Below are 26,453 nucleotides of genomic sequence, written 5' to 3'. Positions count from 1 at the left end.
TCAGTTGAAGACTTTTATGCAAGACAGAGGACCTTCACTTCTTCCTCAGCTAACCAGCGAAGCATTTCCTAAGGAGTTCATCGAAGTTGCCAGTTCGCTGCCTGAGGAGTTCATCGAACATATTCATAGGAGTTGCCAGTTTGCTGCCTGCCCTACAGAATTTGTGTCATGCATACCCACAGTTGTGTGAGACATTTTTATAAAATCTTATATTTATAGATATCTCTTGTTGATTCTGTTTCCCTAGAGAACCCTAACTAATACACCAACCAATCCATTTTCAGTGATTTAGTAACAGAAAACAGAAACCTGATTGTTTTCAGATGGATTAATATAGGAAAGGGAAAGGGCAGGAGTGGCGACAGGATAGCCATTAAGTCAGTGGCTCTTGCATTGATGTAAGAGAAAATTGACAAGGCCTACTGGCAGCAGAGAGAGGTTTGGAGAGAACAAGCAGCAGATCTGTGAAAATTTTAGGATGTAGAACTGTTAAGTTAAATGACTTATTAGATGAGAGAAGGAAAGACTGAGAAAAGGAACATTAAGCATTAACTCAGCCCAAAGATCTGAGAGACAGATTTTATTAACCTCATTTTACAGATTAGGAAACATGCATAGGTGGGGCTTGATGCTGTTTCTCCACATACGGTAAGCTGAACCATTTGCAGTAAATACGGGCAAGTTTTGTAATGAAATCCAGGACAAGAAACGAGTGCAAATGCTTTTAGCATAAAAAGGCCATGGTTATTATTAGACAGATTGAATAAGATCAAGGTCACATTATTAGGAGTACACATTTTTTTCTTGAATACCAGAGTTGTTGTTCCCCAGAAGGAAATTAATCTTAAGGATGGTGAATTATGTTGGGTTTTGGGCACTTTGGACCCCAAACAGCAACATTTCATTCTTAGGCCACTACCCCATGAAATGATCCAGAACTTCAGTCTGGTAGGGGGTCAACAAAAGCAAAGTTGGGAGGAAATCTTTTAACATTTAGTGAATGCTCCAGGAGGGAAAATTTGCAAGAAGAATGGATTGGTGGGTTGGGTCTTCACTGTTCTTTGGAGGGGAGGTGGGTTTTAAGGAAAATGGGGGTGGGACCCTGAAAGGACTTGAAGGAGAGGCTGTAAGCTGGAGGGGCATGGGGATCCTTAAGGAAAGTTGGAGCGTCTGTTTGGGAGACCCTGTGAAGGCTTAAGCAATGAAGTCATGCCCAAGGGCTCATGGTAACCAAATCAAGGGCAGAAATATCAATTCCCTCGTTACTCCATATTGCCCTGGGATACTCCCCTGGCTCTCTGGTGGAGAGTTCCTGGGTCCAGAGATGGCTGTGGCAGTGGTGGGATTACCATTAAAGGTGACCCCATTCCAGGGCCAATGGATGGACAGTGGCCCCCAACCCTGCTAGCAGCAAAGGCACGAACTGGTGGACAAGTCCCAGGTGGGAGCAACTGTAATGCTGAGCCCCCTTTTTTCTTCATTCCAAGAATAACTAGGAGCACTGAGAATACTGGGGATGTACATGAGTAGAGCTTGGGGGGCTGCTACCCTCATTGTGTGAATTATTGTTGATGAGATCCTAGGATCCTGAGAGGTATGTTTCTAAAACACTCGCTCTTTTCATGGCACGTGACTGACATTTCAGTATTGGGTAAGTGCGGGTGCTATTTATGAGGCAGGAAAAGAAAAAAAAAAAAAAAAAAGTTTCAATGTTGCAATGAACTGTTCCGAGTCTTGAACCTGGTATTTCTTAAATTTGAGTAGAACTGAGATAAGCTGCGGTTCCATAGCTGCTTGTAATTTTCTGATTCATGTTTGAAAAAAGACTGCTCTTTTGGTTTGGAGAATCCCCCCCTTAATACGTGAGTGGGTTCCTTGGTTTGGCAAAAGTAAAGACCAACTCTTATATAGTGGAATGGAATCCTCAATACTGAACTCTGCATAATAATGTCAACAGTTCTCTTTTCTCGAGAGGAATTCCAGTTCATTTTAAGTTTACTGGGTTCTGCCTGAAATGGGATAGGTAGGGGTGAGTGGAGAAGAAATTCTCTTCTGCCGAGAAGAGTGGAGAAACGGCCTTGGGAGTGGGGGGTTTCCCTTTGGGGAACAATGGGCAATGGGTCATAGATGCTGCATATCTAACAGTCACTTTGAAGTCTTCTCAGCTTTGTAATTCTCCTGAATTCACAAACTTTCAGTAATAGCCTGGTGTTAGCTAGGATTTGGGGAATTGAGGGACGGGCCTGTGTACACCCTTGGGACTTGCTTCCACCCTGCGGGAGGTGGGAGCCATAGATGGGAGGCTGGTGTTTCTGGATCTAGGATGTGGTTTGCAACAGCATTCGGGAATGCTGTCAGTTCAGGGGAGGCTGTTCCTAGGAGGTTGTGCTGGGGAGTGCCTGTGTCAATTGAAGCTTGAGCAAGTCTAGAAGTCTGGCCTTAACAGAATCACTTGTTGAGAAACAAGTGCAGTCAGGGATGGATTTGTGGGACATGGAAACCTTTGAGATGTCCCAGAATTGTTTGGGGGAGGGGACTGTAACCCGAGGATTTTGGATGAGGACTTGCTCTATTGTTGAAAATGAACTAGAAGTGTGACATCTCTATGCCAGAGGACGGGAAAAACGAAGTGATCCCTGTTGTCCCAGGGGAGGAGGTATCTTTCTATCCTTACGTTTCTTCGAAGCTTTCCTTGAGGTGTTCTGCCCTGGCCCTCTCTTCCCAAGCATGTGGGTTTCCCTTCTTTGGCTCCCTCTGCACTTACACACCTTTATCATAGAGGTCAACTATCCTGAATTGTATAATATATAACGTATTATATATATTATATATATATTTTTTTTACACAATCATATAATTGTAATTATCTGTGTGCATGTTTCTCCCAGTAAACTTATCTCCAGGGCGAGGGACTGGAGCTGGTAGTTAAGACTCCGGTTCAAATTCCAGCTCTGCCACTAGATAGCTTTGTGGTCTTAGGCAAATTACTCAATCACTCTGCATCTCAGTTTCCGTATTTATAAATTGGGCACAAGACTTCCCATTGCATGCGGTTGCTGGGAGAAATGAAGGTGACAGTGCCTGTAAAGTTCCCGTGCACACAGTATACGCAAAATAAAGAGCGCCTAGCACGGAAAAACTTGTCCATTAGCCTAAACTCCTTTTATTTTACACACTCAAAACATTTCTGACCATCTACACTTCCAGGCCCCCGCACGAGAAGCCGCACGTGTGGCCAGTGGGCCTTGTCCCGCTGGTCCGCTCAGGACTGGCTCCGCCAACGAGAAAACCCCGCCCATAGCCCGTCCGATCTCGTCGGCGATTGGGCCTGAACTGGCCCGCAGGCGTTACTGTTGCTAGGCTCGGGAGGTGGAGCGAGTTTGCGCCTGCGCAAACTGAGGACTAAGAGGACTTTCCGGTCCGGCGGGAGAAGGTGACGTCAAGAACGGTGGCGGGCGGGGACCTTCTGTAACCCTGGGGACGCTTTATTTGTGGGCCCTCGGATCGCGTCACAAGTCGGCGACTGCGCTTTGGCGGTGGTGGCCGACGCGGCGAAGGCGGCAGTGGCGGCGACAGCTCTGGGGTGTCCGTCTCGGGGTGTGTCGGCCGCCGCTGCTGCTCAGGCCTGGTATGTACAAATGGCTGATTAGGATTCTCGGCACCATTTTCCGTTTTTGTGATCGGCCGGTGCCCCCTCCCCGGGCCCTCCTGAAGAGGCGGCGCTCTAACAGGTGAGACGAGAGGGTGCTGAGCCTTGGGCTGGCCTAGCTGTACCCCAACGCCTATCCCGGGTTCCTCCGCCGGCATAACGCTGATCCAATCAGGCAGGCCCTGCTCAGCCGAAACCGGTTTCTGGGCTGAGGCCGAAGATGTGCGGATCGCTGGTATCCTAGTGATGTAGCCGCCTCCCTCCACGCTGTGGGGATGCAGCTCCTGAAGAAGGAAGCAGCTAGGGAAACATTTATCTTTGGAGTGACCGGAGATGGTAGGATCTTTGATGTTCTTGTTAGAGTCCAAGCCGGTTGCTGCCCTTAGGTCTAAAAGTAAAAATTTAAGTAATACTGTCTTTGTTGTGGCTCACTGTTTACAAAGTACGTTACCAAGTGTCATCTTGGCAATAATGGCAGTTAAAGAGAAGTCAGATTCATAGCTTGTCCAAAGCTATTTTGATTGCAAGCACTGTTCTCCTAGCACCAACAGACAGCAGCTGTTTTGTTCTGAAACAGCTGCCAGTGTGTGTTTGGAGCACTGGGGGAATGGCTCTGGGCTTTAGAATTAGCGTATGAGAAAAAAAAATTGTAGGTACCTCATTCCTTTAAAAACATCGCTGTGCTATCAAGTTCAGTTAAAATTTGGGGGAAACTAAAAGATATTCTTAATTTTAGGATCTATCCCTTGGTTTGTCTTATTTCCTGGTATCAATCCCTTCACCTAAGGATTAATCTAGAGAATCAAATACCGTACAAGTACTATACATCTCCCAACTTTAGTGTTCAACTGCTAATTTCATTTTTTTTTAAGCCTCAGGATCAAGGAATATGGCAAAAAGGGTGGTTTCTGGGAGCTGAGAGAAGATGATGATTAATACACGAGTCTGAGAATGCAGGTCATTGATGAAATTGGTTGTTGGCTAAATTCCATCACAGGGCATGATTTCAACCTATCTCTCCTTTCTACCTTTCTGCAGAGTTGACGTGAGGATCATTTAAGATCTTATTGTAAAGCACCTAACATGATGCTTAATATTTATAAGGATAATGTTTGTTTATCTCCAGGGCTTTGTGTAGTGTCTAGTTCATGGTAGGCATTTAGTACATATTTATTGAATAAGGGAAAGTTGAGTTAATTCCCTCCCTCTTTCCCCTTTTCTCCTGTGAATCCTTGCTAGTTAGGGGAACAGGGGTTTAGAGAGCAAAATCGTTTCATTACCATACTTTCTTCACTTCCTTAATCTAAAACAACATTGCTCAAATAAGCCATTTTTCAGTAAATGAAACCATGTTGGGATTTTAAAGTTATGAACTGAATGGTGTCCTCTTGGGATCTCATTCTGTTCTTTTTTTGATAAATATGATCAAAAAGGATACAGGAAGATGATTGGTGGTATGCCATGAGCCTTTAACATTCTTGAGATGTATGTCCAAAACTTTTCTCAGTTCACACATTTTTTTTATTACCACCATAATATACTTTCCATGGTGTAAATGCAGTTAAATATAACACCTTCTCTGTGAATAAGTATCTTTTAAGGTTGCTTTTATTCGTCACCTGACTTAGAAGTTAGTTTTCTTTGGGGTTCATCTTTCAAAAGGAAATTGTTCTTTTTAAATAATGTTAGCAAGAAAAAGAAAATAGTAGGCCTAGGCTCTTACCTAGGTTCATTTACTTGTGACTCTGTCCACTTGCAAGTTTGTGCCTCAGTCAGATTACGGATCTGTTACATGATAGGGAGTTTTGGATCTCTCTCAAATAGTTGATTTCCATAGTGTTAAATCCTCAAATGGTAAAGGTCTACTATAGAGTAACATTCTCTTTTAAAACATGGGTTGGATATCATCTTATGACAACGTGATAAGAAGAGGGTGTGTTGTATGAATAATAAGTTTACTTATAAAAATGGATGTTTATATATATGTATTACACACACACACACATTTATGTATTTATTATTTTCCCCTTTTCTCTCTTCCCTCAGCACTCTGTTTTCCACAGTGGACACTGATGAAATACCAGCCAAAAGACCAAGATTAGGTATTGAATATTAATTTTAAAAATTGTTTTTTTCAATAGGAAAAATATATGCATGGAACAAAATTCAAAAGGTAAAAAGTATATTCAGTGAAAAGTGTTTCCTTTTCCTTTCCTGCTCAGGTTTCTTTTCTAGATGTAACCACTTGTACCAAGGGCTTGTGTATCTTTTCAAATAAATAAGCCTATGTGTTGAATGTTCATTTTTAAATTCCAAATCTTCCTTTAAAAAAGAAAGATGCTTTTAATTTTTGAGAAGGAAATCTTATAAAAAGTATCTCAAACTGAGTCATCTAGTTTGGATAGCTGAGTGTACCAATCTAATGTGTTGTCACAAATCTTTTGCTTTCCTTTGTCTGAATGGCTAGACCTGGCTTAATAGACATGAATAAAACTAGGTTAGAGTAAAGGGAAAAGGTGCATTGAAATATTGTAACAATATATTCCTACTCCCCCCTCCCCCCAATGACTGTGAATTTGGGTCTCACTCCAGATGTGATAGTTGAGAGAGCAGATATATCCTTGTTAAAATTTCATTTAAATCCCATGAGGGAGGACTTACTAAGTAAGTCTTAATGCTAAGCAATGTGTCAGGTTCTACAGGGAGTACAAAAACGAGTAAGACTGTGTCTTTATTTTTAAGGACCTTACAATGGTAGGGATACAAGATTATATAGTAGGGGCCTAAAACTAGAATATAAATAATGCTAATGTCAACAAGGTTCCAATAGATGGAATTAAAATGGCAGTAACAAAACATTATCCAATTTTAAACTGATTGAGAGTCTCAGTAAATGTTTGAAGGAGCTAATATGTGAGATGCGTCTTGAAGGCTAGATAGGGTATCAACAGGCAGCAATGGGAAGGAAAAGTATTCTAGGCAGAGGGAACAGTATGAGAAAGTTGGGCAAATTTGGGAAATAGTGAATAGAGCTCAGGGAAGGGGTTGATTGTAGAGAGAGAGGTCAAATTATAGAGGCTGTTGAATGCCCATATTACTAAATTCTTTAGGGCAATGTTTCCCAAAGCACAGGATAGATACTATTCAGATGATTTTAAGTGATACAGCATTCACAGCATTAAGAAACAGTTGGATTATATACTTAGGAAGTTGCATTCTTTGCAATTATTTTTAATTTCCTGATTATTTTAAGCAGAAAGTCTTGATTTTAGTGCCAATATGTTGTGAATATTTGTCTAACACATGCTAATGTCCCCTTTTAACAGACCTAGCTAAAGCTTAATAATATACTTTTTATTTCTATATATGGCAAATGATGTTAGCTTTACATTTTCACTAGAAGTTTTAAATTATCTTTTAAAATATATTTATTTAAGCTAAAAAATGCATTGGTTTTAAAGAAAAATATAAATATATAACTGTGTAGGTTGTACTTGAATGTGGTAAAAAAAAACACACAAAACTTTGATGATATTGCAGCAGGGTACTGAAATAAATGTAATCACCTATTTGTGAACTTCTGTATTAAGTATCCTCCATCATGATTTCTGTTAAATATGTATTATGATTTTTTGAATGGCAAACTGTAGAAGGGAACCTAGATCAAGGGGAAAGCAGTGGGGAGCGGAGATACAGCTTATGCTCTGTGCCTCTCTGTAGTAATAGAAATGTTCCGAATCTGTGCTGTCCCTTACAGTAGACACTCACCATGTGGCTTTGAGTACTTCAAGTGCAGCTAGTGCAATTGAAGAACTGTATTTTTAATTTTATTTAATTTTAATTAAATTTAAACTTCAGTTTACCCTATACAGCTACTGGCTACCTTATTGGGCAACACAACTCAGATAGTTGCTTTTGAGAGGAGTAAAGCAGGGGTAAGAGAAAAGAAAAAGGATCTTGGAATCACAGATTGATGATCTTACAAAAGAAAGGGATTTTAAGAAATCTTCTTAGTCTAGGCTCAGGAAAATACGGTGGTCTTATCCGCGTTTTACAGATGAGGCCGGCCTTCCTTCGTCCTCCCATCCTCTCTTTCTTCCTTTATTTTAAATCATGACATCTTTTGACTTAATTTCGGACATACCCAGATTTTGACAAAATTTCTAGGGAAATAAATATTACAGTACTTTTTAGTAGCCACTGTTTGATATGTTGTCAAAAGTACCTCTTCCCCTCTGGGATCTGGATGACAGTGTCTGGGTTATACACCTTAAAGCTCCTGTTCTCCCACTTAAGAAAGCACAGCAGAATGTTAGTGAGAAGGAATCAACATTATAACAGGGATAACTGAATTCTCTCATAATTCATAAAATGAGAAGCAAGTCATTTGCAAACCTTGGTACTTTTAACTATTCTCTAGTAACAAATTTCGATGGGATTTTGCTTTACCCAGCTGTCACATCTTCCTGTTGTTTAAGTTATTTCCCTGTCTCTCTGGAAAATATTTTCTTATTTTATATATTCTGGAGTATTTGTTGCTTAAAAGATACCATTTCAGGCCATTTTCTCTAAAGCAGAATGTAGCTAAGGTGATGGTCTCTTTCTCTCATACTAGTGCTTCTCAGAATACTCTGTTTCTATTTCTGTTAGGAAATAGGAAAAGGTAGAAAACTTAAAAGTGTAGGAATGGAGAAAGAGATAGTGTAATAAAGGAGGAAGTGGGGAAGGCACTGAAATTTACTTCTACCCCTTATTTATTTAATTTATTTTGTCATCTTTTTTGGGGGGGACAAGGAGGGGTTGGTCTGAGATCTTCCAACATATCGTCCCCAGTAAGAGGGTAGCCTTGTTTCATAACAGATGTTTAAAAGCTACATGTGTTATACTTCACTAATCTCCACCCTGGGCCTAGCCAGGATATATTAGGCAGTTAGTAGATAGTTATTTGGGACAAACATATTGTTCACTTGCTGGGGAAATTAAGAGCAAACCAGTGAGTAAACGTCATGCTTCCTGAAGGATCCTGCCATACCTGTTCCTACATGCTCCTTGTTGTTTAAGTTATGCCCCATCTCTCTGCGAAGATTTATTTTATATATTCTGGAGAACTTATTGCTTAAAAGCTTTCATATCAGGACATTTTTTTGTGAATCAGTATTTGATTTGCTAAAATGATGATTTCATGTTTTTGTAGCATCCCAGATTTTTTTTTTTAATTAAATTCAGTTTTATTGAAATACATTCGCACACCGTACAATCATCCATGGTATACAATCCACTGTCCACAGTATGATGACATAGTTATGTGTTCATCACCACAATCTATCTCTGAACATTTTCCTTACATCAGAAAGAACCAGAACAAGAATAAAAATGAAAGTGAAAAAAGAGCACCCAAATCATCCCCCCATCCCACCCCATTTGTCCTTTAGTTTTTATCCCCATTTTTCTACTCATCCATACACTAGATAAAGGGGGTGTGATCCACAAGGTCTTCACAATCACACTGTCACCCCTTGTAATCTACATTATTATATAATTGTCTTCAGGAGTCCAGACTGCTGGGTTGGAGTTCGGTAGTTTCAGGTATTTACTTCTAGCTATTCCAATACATTAAAACCTAAGAGGTGTTATCTATATAGTGCATAAGAATGTCCACCAGAGTGACCTCTCGACTCCATTTGAAATCTCTCAGCCACTGAAACTATTTCGTCTCATTTTGCATCCCCCTTTTGGTCAAGAAGATACTCTCAGTCCCACGATGCCACGTCCACATTCATCCCCGGGAGTCATATTCTGCATTGCCAGGGAGATTTACAACCCTGGGAGTCGGGTCCCACGTAGAGGGGAGGGCAGCGAGTTCACCTGTCGAGATGGCTCAGTTACAGAGAGAGGGGGCCATATCTGAGCAACAAAGAGGTACTCGGGGAGACTCTTAGGCACAACTACATGCATGTTTAGACTCTCCTTTGCGGTAACGAGCTTCATAAGGGCAAGTCCCATGATCGAGGGCTCAGCACATCAAACCGCCAGTCCCAATGTTTGTGACAACATCAACACCAGTCCAGGTGAGGATGTCCAACACATCCACACCTTGCCCCAGATCCTTGGGGCTGGGGAGGGGGTGGCTGTAAATATATTTTTTATTATCTGTCCAAATTACTCTGTATCCCAGATATTTTACTAAAAAAAAAAAAAAAAAAAAACAACCAAAAATCACAATAGTGAAATTTTAGTTATTCCATTAAAAATTATTTTTATAGCATATTCATAGAGTAAGAAACTAGACTACAAGTTACCAGGGGCCAGGATGGAGGTAGGGAATGGGGAGTTAATGCTTAATTGGTACAGAGTTTCTGCTTGGGGTAATAGAAAAGATTTAGTAGATGATGGTGGTGATGATGGCACGACATTGTGATATAATTAACACCACTGAATTTTACATTCGAATTTGGTTAAAAGGGGAAATTTTAGGTTGTATATAGGTTAGTGGAATGAAAGTTTTATTAAAAACACATAGGACTGTGTAACAGTGAACCCTATTAATGTAAACTATGGGTTGTAGTTAATAGTATAATTATAATAATTGTTTCAGTTGTAACAAAGATACCACATGTTCTAGTTTGCTAATGCTGCCAGAATGCAAAACATTAGAAATAGATTGGCTTTTATAAAAGGGGGTTTATTTGGTTACACAGTTACAGTCTCAAGGCCATAAAGTGTCCAAGGTAACACATCAGCAATGGGGTACCTTCACTGGAGGATGGCCAGTGGTGTCCGGAAAACCTCTGTTAGCTGGGAAGGCACGTGGCTGGTGTCTGCTCCAAAGTTCTGGTTTCAAAATGGCTTTCTCCCAGGACATTCCTCTCTAGGCTGCAGTTCCTCAAAAATGTCACTCTTAGTTGCTCTTGGGGTGTTTTTCTTCTCACAGCTTCCTCCAGAGCAAAAGTCTGCTTTCAACGGCTGTCTTCAAACTGTCCCATCATCTGCAGCTCCTCTCTCAGTTCCTGTGCATTCTTCCAAGTGTCCCTCTTGGCTGTAGCTCCTCTTCAAAATGTCACTCACAGCTGCACTGAGTTCCCTCTGCCTGCCAGCTCATTTATATGGCTCCACTGATCAAGGCCCACCCAGTGGGTGGGCCAACACTCCATGGAAATTATCCAATTAGAGCATCACCCGCAGTTGGGTGGGACGCATCTCCACAGAAACACTCAAAGAATTACAATCTAATCAACACTGATAACATCTGCCCACACAAGATTACATCAAAGATAATGGTGTATGGGGGGACATAATACATTCAAACTGGCACACCACACTAATGCAAAGTATAAATAATAGGGAAAAGTGTGGGTGGGGTGGGGGGGGGTTGTGGGAACTGAATTTTCTGCAAGATCTTTCTGTAAACCTACAACTTCTCTAATAAAAATTTTAAAAAATTTTTAATATTTTCATAGATACCTTTTTATCTCAGTGATTAAAAATAGGACTGCTAAAGAAAATTGAGAGGTCTTTCTAGGATGTAATCTTATTTTTTTGCTGAAATTTTATTGCTCTGTATTTATAGTTTGTTGACATTTTCTAGATTGCTTTATTCACCAAGTGAAAAACAGTCTCTACAATGCTGCCAGCTTATTTGGCTTCCCATTTCAGCTGACTACAAAGCCCATGGTAACTTCTACTTGCAATGGAACACGGAATGTGGCCCCTTCAGGAGAGGTCAGTGGGGATGGGGCCCCATTGAGGTTACTGATCTTTGTACTTAATCATTAGAGTTGAATTTTAGAAATATTCTCTTTTTGTGAATTAATGTGTAGAATGACTTCCTAGAAATGTTCATGTCTTTCTTAACTTTGATATAAAGGTCAAGAAATTAAAGATTAAGAAATAAAACATTTAAAATATATTTATTTATAAAGATCCTATTTACTAGTGCGTCAGCTTTACTTATTTAAGTATGTGTGAAGAACCTGGTATTGTTATTTCTATATCATTTTGTGAGCTTTGACAAATTAAATCTTTGGTCTTATTGATGATATCCCTTCTGTGAGCTAGCCAAGTGAATAATCATCAACAGAATGATTTTTTTTGTATAAAAAACTTACTTAAACTGCAAAAATTTAGATGATACAGAGATGATTCTGTTTTGGTCTCAAGGTATTTTCGAACTCTTCGTCTTGTGAACTGACAGGTTCTGGATCCTGGAACAACATGCTGAAACTGGGTAAGGTGGTCAGAAATATTTCTGCTTCTCCTACCTCTTTCTGCCCTCTTTTTTCCTGAGCTTTGAGAATATGAAAAGCAAGCACTGATTTTGGTTGGGGTGAGAACAATCAAAGGCATATTCTCTTCTACCATTCTAAAAAGCTGAATAGCTTTCCTTCAGAATTGTTGTCTTTGAACTTAATGTTATGTTTTCTATTTGCGTTTTCACTGTTCTTAATGTGCTTTAGATCAGGGTTCTTTCATTAAAAAAAACAAAAACAAACAAACAAAAAAAAACATGTCCTGAGTGCTTCTTTGTGCCAGGCACTGTGCTAAGTTATCTGGAATAACAAAATAATAAAAACTTGTCCCTGTTCATCATCTAGTTGGAGAGAAACCTTAGGTTCCCAGTACTACTCACAGCTTTATGGATTAGGAACCTCCATATCATATCCTGAAATTGTGGTGCAATTATTGTCTATACTAAACAGTATGCTTTGATGGGGAGAAGTAGGAAGAAGCCAGAGTCCTGAGAAATGGTTGTGATTTCTGCCACACCAGGTAGGCTTGCAAAGGCTGAGAGGCAGGTGAGAAAGTTTGGGAAAAGGAGCTTTTAGAGAAGTTGTGGGTTTGAAAGTCAAAAGTGGAAGCAGCTAAGGAAATGATAAAAGCCTTATTTAGAGAAGTGCTTTTCAAACTTTTTTAGTAAGTACTTCTGATGGCAGAGAAGACTCTAGGAGACTCTAGTCCTGAAGGACCTGAAACTTTAAAGTCTTTTATTTTAGAAGTTAATGTAAATTGAATTTTATAATGTATTCATATTGTTTGAATATATAAATGTTTTAAATGATTTGCCATTAAGTAAAATTGACATGGGAGGGATGGTAGTTTATCTTGTGCTTGAGGTGCCAGCAGTTTATTTCTGTGGGTTTAGCGTAGTCAGAGAAGCACAGAAATTCGTCGGGCAGACTTTGTATGTAAAGAGATCCCACAGCCTTGGAAGCCAGAGGGAATTTACAATTTTTCCTAGTTTAGATATGGTATGTACGTTGGATATTATATATAAAAAGAACAGATTCTTTCTATTAAGAGTAAAATCCTGTAATCAAACACAAATATTTCTGCAACTAAATATATGAGTATGCACACTAAGTAGGATAAATAATGTCTTTAGCTTCATGTGGGTGCAAGTCAGATTTTGCCACCAAATGAGTTTGGGTCACTTTAGATTTTTGCTACCAATTGACTTATAAAAAACTTTTGAGTGTCAGAACTCTTTACATTTTGGAGTCCTCAGGGACTCTAAATTCATTGATTGTTTCTCCCTTCTAAGCCCCTGTAGTAGCTCCAGCAGAGAGTAACCATCTCAAAATTGTTGGAAGACCACTGAAACGTAGTAACGTGGCTGGTTTTCATTTTTGAATATTTCTGGAAAAGCCCCAAATTGTTTTCATAGGAAGAAACTTAATTTGAACTACTTGCTCAAACTGATTAGATTACAGAGATTTTGTAATCTGAGAGTTCCTCATGGCCTCTTGTCAGTCCCAGCAAGCAAAACCAGAAGAGCTTGCCTGTTGATTCTGTTATTGCCTATTTGAGATCAAAGACAAACTACACACTAATGCTACCTATACAGTGACCATTCACGGATATTATTTCCTAATGCACACTCTTCACAGGTTTTTGTTTTGTTTTGTTTACAATTACAAATATTTTTTAAATAGGTAATAAATCTCCTAATGGAATAAGTGACTATCCAAAAATCAGAGTGACAGTAACCCGAGATCAGCCACGTAAAGTCCTGCCTTCCTTTGGGTAAGTGTTACCTTCTACCTTTCTGTAAATGGAAATGTAATGCTTATTAGAAACTCACTCTTACTAGGCATTCTCACTTTTGTTCTATTATGTAATCCTGTGATGAAAGAACTCTGGGGTTAGTAATTTGCTGAATATTGCGCAGCTAGTGAGCTAGTTAAACTCCCAGGTGTGTGTTACTTTTTCTACCAAATTGTATGCCTATTTAGCAGCTGATTTTGAAAAAAATCTTTTTGAAAAGAATTGTCACTTACTATCTTCTAATCTTTTTTTTGAAGCATAATGTGCATTACAAAACATTATAGAAAGTATAGCCTGCTGAATTTTCATATACTGAACAACAGTTCTATAAAATGTTCTTATTATTTTATTAATAATTTTCTACCTTTTTCTTTTTGTGTTCTTACTTTGTAATATTTCTATTGCTTGTATATTAGACCTTCTGGATTGCTCTAATTTTCCTACATAATCTCTAAATTCCCTATGCGATCTCTTCTTTTGTCTTTCCCCTTGCCCTTTTATTCTACTTACGGGATATTTCCTCAGCTTTATCTTTAAAATTTTTTACTGATTTACTTTTTTTTTTTTTTTTTTTTTTTGGCTGTCATAGTTTTTAAGTTCTAAGGTCCTCCTCTTACCCTATCCCCGTGTTTTTGTTTTTTTTTTTCATTCTCCAAGCATCTAGTTCTTATTATAAGGCTGCAATATCTTTTCTTCTCTATGAAACTGTTACTTATTTTAAAATTTCTTCTTTCTGTTTGTCTCTTTCTTCTGAATTTCTTTATTCCTTTGTTTGTTTTAGTCTTAATCTTTCACCTTAGAGCTTTATTCAGATACCTGGTAACCCTTGGCTACTTAACTCGTTTATGTATTTTTTTAATGTAATTTATTGAGATATATTCACACACCATACAATCCATCCAAAGTATATAATCACTGGTTCACATAGTTATACATTCTTCACCATGATCAATTTTAGAACATTTAATTACTCCAGAAAGAAAGAAAAAGAAAAGAAAATCCCAAACATCCCGTATGATTTATCCCCTTTTCTCCTTATTGACCCCTAGTATTGCACACTACCCAATTTTAAGACTTACAATAAAGGTAGGTTAACTTAGACAGTGTAGTATTGTCAGAGATAGATATGAAGATTAGTGGAACAGAATAAAACATCCAGCAGTAGATCTATACAAACACAGGCAACTGACTTTTTTTTTTTTTTTTTTTACTGTGTAAGCTGTACAATCATTATCAAAGATCAGGGCTACTAGATTATAGCTCAGCAATTTCCAGTATTTCCGTCTAGCTATTTGCATATACTAGAAACTAAAAAGAAATATCTATATAATGAATCGGTAATTATAATCTTTTGTTAAATCCTAATTTCTGTTACACCTTCTCTCGCTCATTTAGTCATTCTGTCAATCTTCAGGGATATCTGGGCAATGACCATTTTCACTTCTTTGTGCTGGAAAGGGGTGTTGACCTTATGGGGTAGGGGAATGAAACTGGTTGATGTTCTTGGAGAGACTGTTACCTCTGGGTTTCAGGGCTTATCTGGCATAGGAACAATCTGGAGGTTTTAAGTTTAATGAAAAAATAAACTTACTAGGTAAAACATTTGTAGAGTCTTAGATAGGGTCCGGGGTATTCTTTAGGGTTTGCAGGAATTCTGTTGGTTAGGGTTTAGATGCTGTGACAATTTGCAATATCTGGCTGAAGCTTGCATAAGAGTAACCTCCAGAATGACCTTTCAACTCTATTTGAAATCTCTTAGCCACTGAAACTTTATTTTGTTCCATTTCTTTTCCCTCTTTTGGTCAAGGAGGCATTCTCAATTCCATGGTGCCAGGACCAGGCTCATCTCTGGGAGTCATGTCCCACATTACCAGGGAGACTTACACTTCTGGGAGTCATGTTCCATGAAGCAGGGAGGGTAGTGAGTTTATTTGCAGAGTTGGCTTAGAGAGAGAGAGAGGCCACATCTGAGCAACAGAAGAGGTTCTCTAGGAGTGGCTCTTAGGCATAGTTATACGTAGGCTTAGCTTTGCCATTGCAGAGATAAGTTTCATAAGGGCAAGCCTCAAGATCAAGGCTTTGCTTAGTAAATTGGGAATCCCTAATGCTTGAGAGAATATCAGGAATTCCTCAGGTGGGGAAGTTTAATATTTCTACATTTTTTCCCAGTCCCACAAGGGGACTTTGCAAATACTTTTTAATTTTCTGCCCAAAATACTCTGGAATGTATTGGGTATTACCATAACCTGTACAGAATAACAAGATCTCATTTCCTATTCTAGGTTCCATGTTATTAGGTTGTTTAAATAAACTACCCAGACAAGTTAAATTAGATAGTGTGCTACAGAAAATTTTAATTTTGGACCAAATAAACATCTCTTCCTTTGGTCTCACACAGAAGTTAAAGTTTTAAAATATAGACACTGTCACCCTTTACCCTGTATTCTTATTTACCTTGGTCCTAAGCAGATCCATTTCATTCATATCTCTAATTAAAGTCTGATATCTTTTTCAGCTTCTGTAACAGTTGCTGTATGGAGTAATGCTGACTTTCAGAACTGCAAAACTCTTAACTCTGAGTCTTAGGTGTCACACAGATACCCAAAGTTCCAGGGAACTACCAGGTTATACACAAAAAGCACAGCATCTCAGAATTTAGAAATAACATTAACTCATATTTAAGAATGAGACACTAAGTGAAAAACCTGGGCCCCCTAGAATTGGATATATGGCTAATTGTAGGGCTAGGAGGGAAAGGACAAAGTGACCCTGGAACTTCTTGTGCCAGAAAATAAGCAAGTGCTCAGAAATTGTGGGGACATGACAAAATTACACAAGAGAAAACTTGAAAGGGACTTTCACTGGCCAAATTGGGAACAATGTAAGCATCAAAATGAGTAAAGATAGTAATACAGATGCTAATAAACAAATGAACATATAACGTACGGAGGGAAAGGTCTCCTTTAACTAGAATACCAACTAATACATGTAGTAGGAATGATCGAATTGGACTGTCACCTTTTTATAGCTATCATTGTAATAATTGATATGGCAGAAATCATCAACTGTGCTGAAACAGGCTAGTAAGTAAGAATTCAGTGTGGTATGGGATATTTACATAAACTCAAAATATCTCCCAACAAACTATTAATTGCAAAAGGAAAAAATAGTAACTTTAAAGTGGAGAAACCTGCCTGACACTACCTTAACCAGAGGACCAAAGTTAAAATCACCAACAGTGGGACAAACTGACCTCCAGATGTATTGCACCAAGAAGGACCTCATCACTTAATATAGTATTTCTGCAAAAAATCAGTGATCTGAATCTAATCATGAGGAAGCTGGTTAACCTGAAATTAAGGTTCATTCTACAAAACAACAAGCCTGTACTCTTTATGAGAAAGAAAATGAGAAGCTGAAGAACTTTTTCAGATTAAAGAGACTAAAGACACATGACAACTTAATGCAATGTGAGATCCTGGATTGGATCCTGGATAGAGGGAAAATTGCTATGAAGGATATTTTTTAAACCTTTGGATATATTTGAATATGGGCTACATATTAGATGTTGTATCATTGCTAAATTTCCTGAATTTGATGATTGTTTTCTGATTTTGTAAGAGATGTCCTTGTTCTTGGGAGATACATGCTTAACAGTTTAGAGGTGAACTTATTCTCTAATATAAGCATTTAATGCTATAAATTTCCCTATAAGAACTGCTTTAGCTGCATCCCACAAATTTTGAAATATTGGTGTTCATTTTCATTCATTTAAAATATTTTCTACTTTCCATTGTTTTACTTCCTGACTCATGATTATTTAGAAGTATACTGTTTAATTTGCAAATATTTTGGGTTTTCCAGATATTGTTCTGTTATTTTTAGTTTAATTCCATCATGGTCAGAGAATATACTTTGTATAGTTTCAGTTCTTTTAAATTTGTTAAGTTTGTTTTATGGCCTACAATGTTGTCTTTCTGGGTGATTTTTTTTTTGGCTTTGGAATATATTTGCTTAATTTTTTTTTTTAGTTCAGTTTTACTGAGCTATTTTCACATACCATACAGTCATCCATGGTATACAATCATCTGTTCACAGTACTATCATATAGTTGTGCATTCATCGCCCCAATCTGTTTTTGAACATTTTCTTTACACCAGAAAGAATCAGAATAAGAATAAAAAAAAAAAAAAAAGTAAAAAAGAACACCCATATCATCCCCTGCCTTCCCACCCTATTTTTCATTTATTTTTTCTCCCCATTTTTCTATCATCCATCCATACACTGGATACAGGGAGAGCGATCCAAAGGTTTTCACATATACAGTCGTCTTCAAGAGTCCAGGCTACTGGGTTGGAGTTTGGTAGTTTCAGGTATTTGCTTCTAGCTATTCCAATACATTAAAACCTAAAAAGTGTTTTCTATATAGTGTGTAAGAATGTCCACCAGAGTGACCTCTCGACTCCATTTGAAATTTCTCAGCCACTGAAGCTTTATTTCGTTTCATTTCGCACCCCTCTTTGGTCAAGTAGATGTTGTCAATCCCACAATGCTGGGTCCAGATTCATCCCCAGGAGTCATATCCTGCATTGCCAGGAAGATTTATACCCCTGGGAGTCAGGTCCCGCATAGGGGGTAGGGCAGCAAGATCACCTGCCAAGGTGGCTTAGTTAGAGAGAGAGGGCCACATCTGAGCAACAAACAGGGACTCAGGGAGACTCTTAGGCATAATTATAAACAGGTTTAGCCTCTCCTTTGCAGTGACGAGCTTCATAAGAGCAAGTTCCATAATGGAGGGCTCGGCACACCAAGCCATCAGTCCTCAATGTTTGTGAGAACATCAGCAACAATCCAGGTGAGGAAGTCCAACACTTCGGCATTTTCCCCCAGCTCCTCAGGGAGGCCCTGCGTATATATATGTTTATTCTCCACCCAAATTACTTTGGGATGTGATGCTATTTCACTCTAATTTATACAAACCTACCATATCTCACTTCCTATTCAAAGTTCATTGTAATTGTGGTATTTGAACAAACTGACTGTAGAAGTTATGTTGTTTAGAAAATATACATCCTGCACCAAATAAACTTCTTTTCCCTTGGTCTCACATGGAAGTTGAAGTTCCAACACACAGTCAGCTTCAGTCTTCTGGGTGATGTTGTATGTGCACTTGAAAAGAATGTGCATTCTGCTATTGTATGGAGTGTTTCATAAATTTCTCTTAGATCAAGTTGGCTAATGATTTTTATAGGTCACACTGAATTCATTATTTTGTTTATATGGGTCTTCTCTCGTTTTGATTTTCTCAGTCTAGCTAGGGGCTTGTCAATCTTGTTGATCTTCTCAAAGAACCAACTTTTGGTGATATTTATCCTCTCTATTGTTTTTTTGTTCTCTATGTCATTTATTTCTGCTTTAATCCTTGTTATTTCTTTTCTTCTACTTGGTTTAGGATTGGTTTGCTGTTCATTTTCTAGCTTCTTCAGTTGATCCATTAGTTCTTTGATTTTGGCTCTTTCTTCCTTTTTAATATATGCGTTTACTGCTATAAATTTCCCCCTCAGCACCGCTTTTGCTGCATCCCATAGGTTTTGGTATGTTGTGTTCTCATTTTCGTTCGTCTCTCTATATTTAGCAATTTCTCTTGCTATTTCTTCTTTAACCCACTGATTGTTTAGGAGTGTGTTGTTTAACCTCCAGGTATTTGTGAATTTTCTAAGTCTCTGATGGTTATTGACTTCTAATTGTACTCCATTGTGGTCAGAGAATGTGCTTTGAATAATTTCAATCTTTTTAAATTTATTGAGGCTTGTTTTATGTCCCAGCATATGATCTATTCTGGAGAAAGTTCCGTGAGCACTAGAAAAGTATGTGTATCCTGGTGATTTGGGATGTAATGTCCTGTATATGTCTGTTAAATCTAATTCATTTATCAGATTGTTTAGGTTTTCACTTTCCTTATTGGTCTTCTGTCTGGTTGATCTATCTATAGGAGAGAGTGATGTGTTGAAGTCTCCCACAATTATTGTGGAAACATCAATTGCTTCCTTTAGTTTTGCCAGTGTTTCTCTCATGTATTTTGTGGCACCTTGATTGGGTGCATAGACATTTATGATTGTTATTTCTTCTTGCTGAATTGCCCCTTTTATTAGTATGTAGTGGCCTTCTTTGTCTCTCAAAACATCCCTGCATTTGAAGTCTATTTTATCTGAGATTAATATTGCTACACCTGCTTTCTTTTGGCTGTAGCTTGCAGGAAAGATTTTTTTCCATCCTTTCACTTTCAGTTTCTTTGTGTCCCTGTGTCTAAGATGAGTCTCTTGTATGCAACATATTGATGGTTCATTTTTTTTGATCCATTCTGCGAATCTATATCTTTTAATTGGGGAGTTTAATCCATTTACATTCAGTGTTATAACCGTGAAGGCATTTCGTGAATCAGCCATCTTATCGTTTGGTTTATGTTTGTCATATTTTTCCTCTGTCTCTATTAATATCCTTTATTGCACCCATACCGAATCTCTTTAGTACTGAACCTTTCTCCAAGTCTCTCTGTCCTTTCTTTGTTTCTCTGTCTGTAGGGCTCCCTTTAGTATCTCCAGTAGGGCAGGTCTCTTGTTAGCAAATTCTCTCAGCATTTGTTTGTCTGTGAAAAATTTAAGCTCTCCCTCAAATTTGAAGGAGAGCTTTGCTGGATAAAGTATTCTTGGCTGGAAATTTTTCTCACTCAGAATTTTAAATATATCGTGCCACTGCCTTCTTGCCTCCATGGTGGCTGCTGAGTAGTCACTACTTAGTCTTATGCTGTTTCCTTTGTATGTGGTGAATTGCTTTTCTCTTGCTGCTTTCAGAACTTGCTCCTTCTCTTCTGTGTTTGACAGTGTGATCAGTATATGTCTCGGAGTGGGTTTATTTGGATTTATTCTATTTGGAGTTCGCTGAGCATTTATGATTTGTGTATTTATGTTGTTTAGAAGATTTGGGAAGTTTTCCCCAACAATTTCTTTGAATACTCTTCCTAGACCTTTACCCTTTTCTTCCCCTTCTGGGACACCAATGAGTCTTATATTCGGACGTTTCATATTATCTATCATATCCCTGAGGTCCATTTCGATTTTTTCAAATTTTTTCCCCATTCTTTCTTTTATGCTTTCATTTTCCATTCTGTCATCTTCCAGGTCACTGATTCGTTGTTCAACTTCCTCTAGTCTTGTACTATGAGTGTCCAGAATCTTTTTAATTTGGTCGACAGTTTCTTTAATTTCCATAAGATCATCCATTTTTTTATTTAGTCTTGCAATGTCTTCTTTATGCTCTTCTAGGGTCTTCTTGATTTCCTTTGTATCCCGTACTATGGTCTCATTGTTCATCTTTAGTTCTTTGAGTAGCTGCTCTAGGTGCTGTGTCTCTTCTGATCTTTTGATTTGGGTGCTTGGGCTTGGGTTATCCATATCGTCTGGTTTTTTTCATATGCTTTATAATTTTCTGTTGTTTTTGGCCTCATGGCATTTGCTGAACTTGATAGGGTTCTTTTAGGATTTGTAGACCAATTGAAGTCCTTATCTCTAATTTATCAGATCTACAGCTTCGTGGAGTACACTTTCTCTAACTAACCAGCAGGTGGCGTTCATGAGCCACGTGTTCTCCACAAGCCAGTTCTCCCCTGCTTAGCCTTTTTGGTGAGTGGGGGAGTGAGTCTTGTGGGGTCCAATTGGTGTACCAAGCTTGCGTGTGTAGTTGGTGTTGCCTGCCCTGTATATGGGGCATGTTTCTGGGCAGTCAGGGAGTGGGGGTGGCCCTAACAATCAAATCTCCCTGGTGATCCTAGAGTTTTAAAGCTGCTGCAATGGTCTAATCCTTCAGTTCAGTCCTGCCACAGTTTGTCTCTGCCACTGACCTACAAGTCCTTGGTATTGGCGTATGGCTCCTGAGACTTGCAAGTGGGCCCCTCTTCCAGGCTGTGCACCCCGGGTCCTCTGTTGAGGGATGACTGTGCTATGTCACAGGTGAGTGCCGTCTCCCCAGGGCAGTTCTGGGCTGCTGGGCTGTGTAGGGAGGCTCCCAGTCTGCTGAAATGATGGCTGAATGGGGCTTTGTTAATTCACACTGCTCCACCTTCCCAACTCTGGGACAATCAGCTGAGTTTGCAGGTAAGGCTAATGTCCACGCCCAGTTTTGTGGAGCGTGCCTGTTATTCGAAGCACTTCCGTCACACTGGGTTGTCTGGGGCAGCTCTGGGCTATGGGGCTGGCAATGGGCAGGAGTGTTTCCTGTCCACCAGGATGATGGCTGTGAGCGGACACCCCCCTTTTCTTGGGAAGTTGTGGTGTTTAGTGAATTTTCTCAGCCACTGGATTATTGCCTTTTGTCTCAGAGCTCTCTTAGTTCTGCTCTTGACTTGATCTGCCCAAATTGCAAGTCTTTGAAGCTTTCTGTATTGGGCTTCTTAGAGTAATTGTTTTAGAAAAAGAAAAAAGGATTAAAAAAAAAAAAAAAAAAGGGCCCTCCTCAGAGATCTAATGGGTTATTGAAATGCTAAGAGACAAAGCAACCAGGGCCATTAAGGAAAGGTCCACAGGGCAGAGAGATCAGTTTTTCTTCGGGATTTGCATATGCGCCTCAGGGCCTGAGCTCTGCCCTTCCCCTTTCTGTGTTCACCAGAACTCCAAAAATCCTCCGCTTTTATTTTGGAGTTTTTCGTGTTGTTTTTTTTCTATGCCTGTCTCCTCTCTGCTGGGCTGGCTGCTCTCAGATTCTCTGGTGTCTGGTCTCAGTCTATCTATGGTTGGAGTTTGGATCAGTAGAATGAGTTTCTGATAAGGGCTGCCACTGCAGTTCTCCCTTCTCCTTCCTGGAGCTGACAGCCCCTCCTCCCACGGGACTGAGCCTGGCAGGGAGGGCCGCGGGTCCCCTGGCCGCAAAAACTTACAGATTTCGCTGATCTCAGCAGTTCCACGTTTTCATGAGTGTTGTATGAAGTATGCCCAAAATCAAATTGCTCTGTGGTGTCCAGTCCATGCAGTTCCTGGCTTTCTACCTACTTTCCTGGAGGAGTAACTAAAACATACAGCTCACCAGTCCGCCATCTTGCCCCGCCTCCTCCTTGATCTCTTTTAATCTGGAATAATTCCTCAGCCTTTCTTTGTCTTTACTGGGCATTGGTATTTTTGAAGAGTACAGGACATTTCTTTTATAGAATATCCCTTAATTTAATTTTGTCTGATATTTACTCATGATTTGATTCAGATTTATAGTTTGGTTTTTTTTTGTAGAAATTTGTCATAAGTAATAATGTATCTTTTTCAAAGCATGACATCAAGAGGGGTATGGTGGTAGTTTGTCTCATTATTGGTAATGGCAGGAGAGGCAAATTCTGTCATCAGCAGCAGTGGCTAGACAGGGGCTCTGTGGCTTCAGGTCCTTGAGCATTCATTAATTTAGCATTCAGTAGATATTTGTTGAGTGCCTTTTAGCTTAGATCCATCCTGTACTAGGATACAGTGGTAAAAAAATGTACTCTCTGACTATAGAATTTAAAGTTTAGTATTGGATATAGAGAACAAACAAATAATCACACCAATAGTTAATTCTAGTAGTGCCAGTGACTAAAGGAAAAGTGCAGAGTAGGGTACGTACAATTGGGGAGCTAGATCTGGAGTTGGGGCTGGGAAGTTGGGCACATGGGAGAAGACAGAGGCTTTCAAGTAGCAGCCTTTGTGACTGGAAACAGACATTTCATAGCAGAATGCTAGGCTGCCTCAGCTCTAGAGATAGATCAGACTTTTGCAAATGGTAGTGGTCTGACCTGCCAAGAGCAGAGCTTAACCAGCTTAATTGCAGGGTGGTCTAGGAACTTGAATTCGAGCAGTTAAAGCAGTTTATCGATACTGTTATTTTTTTTTGTCTCTCAGTTTTACCTTGAACTCAGAAGGCTATAATAGAAGACCAGGTGGCCGTCGCCATAGCAAAGGCAGTCCAGAGAGTCCCTTAATGTGGAAGCCTCAGGAACAGGTTGTAACAGAGATGGTTTCTGAAGAGGGTGGCAAGGGTCTGAGGCGGCCCCATGGTACTGTGGAGGAGGTAAGCCCTTTTAGTCTGATTCCTTTTTACAAATATTTTATGAAATTTTTTAGAATAAATAATGTATATACTATGGTACAAAATTCAAAAGATATGAAAAGACGTACAGTGACTGTAGGTTTTCCGGTTTCCCTTCCATACTTTTCATACCTGGCCCCCAGCCACCCTGATTGCCCATTAGGAAGTAACTATGATACCTGTTCTAATTTGCTAATGCTGCTGAAATGCAAAACACCAGAGGTGGATTGGCTTTTATAAAAGGGGGTTTATTTGGTTACACAGTTACAGTCTTAAGGCCATAAAGTGTCCAAGGTAACACATCAGCAATCAGGTACCTTCACTGGAGGTTGGCCAATGGTGTCTGGAAAACCTCTGTTAGCTGGGAAGGCACATGGCTGGCGTCTGCTCCAAAGTTCTGGTTTCAAAATGGCTTTCTCCCAGGACGTTCCTCTCTAGGCTGCAGTTCCTCAAGAATGTCACTCTTAGTTGCACTTGGGTATTTGTCCTCTCTTAGCTTCTCCGGAGCAAGAGTCTGCTTTCAACGTTTGTCTCCAATATGTCTCTCATCTGCAGCTCCTGTGCTTTTTTTAAAATGTCCCTCTTGGCTGTAGCTCCTCTTCAAAATGTCACTCACAGCTGCACTGAGCACTCTCTGTCCATCAGCTCATTTATATGGCTCCAGTGACTCAACTTAGACCCACCCTGAATGGGCGGAGCAACACCTCCTTGGAAATTATCCAATCAGAGGCATCACCCACAGCTGGGTGGGGCGCATTCCAAAGAAACACTCAAAGAATTACAGTCTAATCAACACTGATAACGTCTGCCCACTCAAGATTACATCAAAGATAATGGCTTTTGGGGGATACAATATATTCAAACTGGCACGATACCTATGTGTATTCTTCCAGAGATATTCTGTACATATATAATTTAATAATTTTCAGATGTAGTTATTTCGTTATGAGAAAGAAATAGAGATCATATTAGGAAGAGATGAGAGTATAGGTTCTTTACTTTTAGTGCCAGAATTATTCTAACTTGTTTCTTTTTTAAGCTGTAATAACCATGACTAAGTAAAGGAAGTGAATGCACACATCTCTGCTTTTTCTTTCTTCTTTCAAAGCATGGAAAAGAGACAATCTTCTCTTCACTTCTCTTTTGAAGTCCTCTCTTATTTCAGGAGAATTTAGAATTATCCCTGTATCTGGCATTCCCCAGGACCATTAGCTATTGCAATTTGTTAGATGTTTTTTCTGAGCCACTTAGTTCAGTTCATCAAAGAAATATTTATTTGGATCCCAGATATTGTGCTGGTTGTCAGCAATTCAAAATTGAATAAAATGTAGTTCTCATCCTCCAGGAGCTTATACATAAATAGTTGTAATTTAACAATAAGAAGTAGGCACAGAGGGGAATGGATTGGGACCTGGAAGGGTTCTTTTTTGTTGCTTTTCTGAGCTTGGACCCAAATTCAGGCAACATGGTAGATTCATTGCAGAAATGTCCCCAGTTCTTGAAAGGGTTCTTAAGGAGAGGTGTTAAAATAGGCTTCCAGAGGAAATAATACCCAAGATGAGTCCTAAAGGATAAGGAGTTAGTTTGGGTAGTAGGGGAAGGAGAAGTGTTTAGCCTGATGGGAAAAGTATGAGGTATGGCACAGAGGGAATATCTACATGGTATGTCAAAATTTGAGGGCACAACAGGACACAGTAAGTTAGATTTGCAGTAGTTCAGATGAGAAATCTGAGACAGAATTGAGCAAATATCTATAAGAAGTTCAGAGAGGATATATTCTAGAAATATTAGTGGGTAATATTAGCAAGGATTTATTCATTGATTAAGTGTGGGATGAAGTAGAGGGAAGAGACCAAGATAATCCCACATTTCAGTTTGGATGAATACATGTCACTGACCAAGATCGCATGTGTTTAAGGGAAAAATGATGAGTTCAGTTTTAGACATTGTTTAAAGTGCCTGTGAAACACCCAGACCTGTCCATTAGACTCTTGGATATAGGTGATGGGAATTTTGAGAAACAGGCAGGGTTAGAGAAACGTTTCTGAATCTTCTGCATATTGGTGGTGTTTAAATCAAGGGAGCTAATGAGATTATTCAGGGAGAGAGTTTAGTGGGAGAAGAAATGTGGGCAGAAACATCAGCATTTAAGGGCAAGCAGGAAGAATAATTTATAGTAGAGACTGAGAAGGTAAGTAGAATCAAGAAAGTATAGTGTCCAGGAAGGTTAGTAGGGTGAGATGCTGAAGAGACATTAGGTAGCATAAGGACTGAAAAAGTGTCCATTAAAGGTAATTGGTGACTATGTTAAGACAAGTTCCATTTAAGAAACTACATGTTCTGAATTTGCAAGTAGATTATTTCTGCTTAGGTTTTTGAGATTAACTCAATTCTGGTACAAAAACCCAGATACCATCAAGATGTAGTAGTAAATTACATTAAATGAATGAAGTGGACTGGAAAGCATTATGTCCTGTCTAACGGGGACAGCCCTTCATAGCTCCTGATTGTTGATTCAGTTTTTCAAGAGACCAGATTAAAATTTTTTTTTTCCATTTGTAAAGTTGATAATTCAAAGTCATTTTGAAAACACCGAGCTAGCGAATAGAGCACATCTGTGGGCTGCATTTGACCTCTTATCTCTGTTTATGACTTAATTATAGAT

General features: G+C 39.2%; 1 protein-coding gene across 7 annotated transcripts in view; it reads left to right on the top strand.

The window, feature by feature from the left end:
- Nucleotides 1-3,494: 3,494 nt before the first annotated feature.
- The window catches only part of SENP2 (SUMO specific peptidase 2), a 42,995-nt gene continuing 20,036 nt past the window's right edge, over nt 3,495-26,453 (top strand). For 2 of the 7 annotated variants that reach the window (XR_005217372.1, XM_037838946.1), the window contains exons 1-5: nt 3,590-5,751; nt 11,235-11,368; nt 11,807-11,873; nt 13,579-13,669; nt 23,602-23,770. Coding sequence is in view for 6 of the 7 variants with exons in the window: in XM_037838946.1 (XP_037694874.1) it covers nt 5,592-5,751; nt 11,235-11,368; nt 11,807-11,873; nt 13,579-13,669; nt 23,602-23,770 (621 nt within the window). In the remaining variant the exon portion in view is untranslated. Of the gene's footprint in view, nt 5,752-11,234; nt 11,369-11,806; nt 11,874-13,578; nt 13,670-23,601; nt 23,771-26,453 lie in introns of all 7 variants that reach the window. The other 5 variants (XM_037838976.1, XM_037838964.1, XM_037838954.1 and 2 more) reach the window with 5 other exon arrangements.

Source organism: Choloepus didactylus, chromosome 1 (genome assembly GCF_015220235.1).
Source record: "Choloepus didactylus isolate mChoDid1 chromosome 1, mChoDid1.pri, whole genome shotgun sequence".
Classification (NCBI taxonomy): domain Eukaryota; kingdom Metazoa; phylum Chordata; class Mammalia; order Pilosa; family Megalonychidae; genus Choloepus; species Choloepus didactylus.
This window is presented reverse-complemented; position numbering and strand designations above follow the sequence as displayed.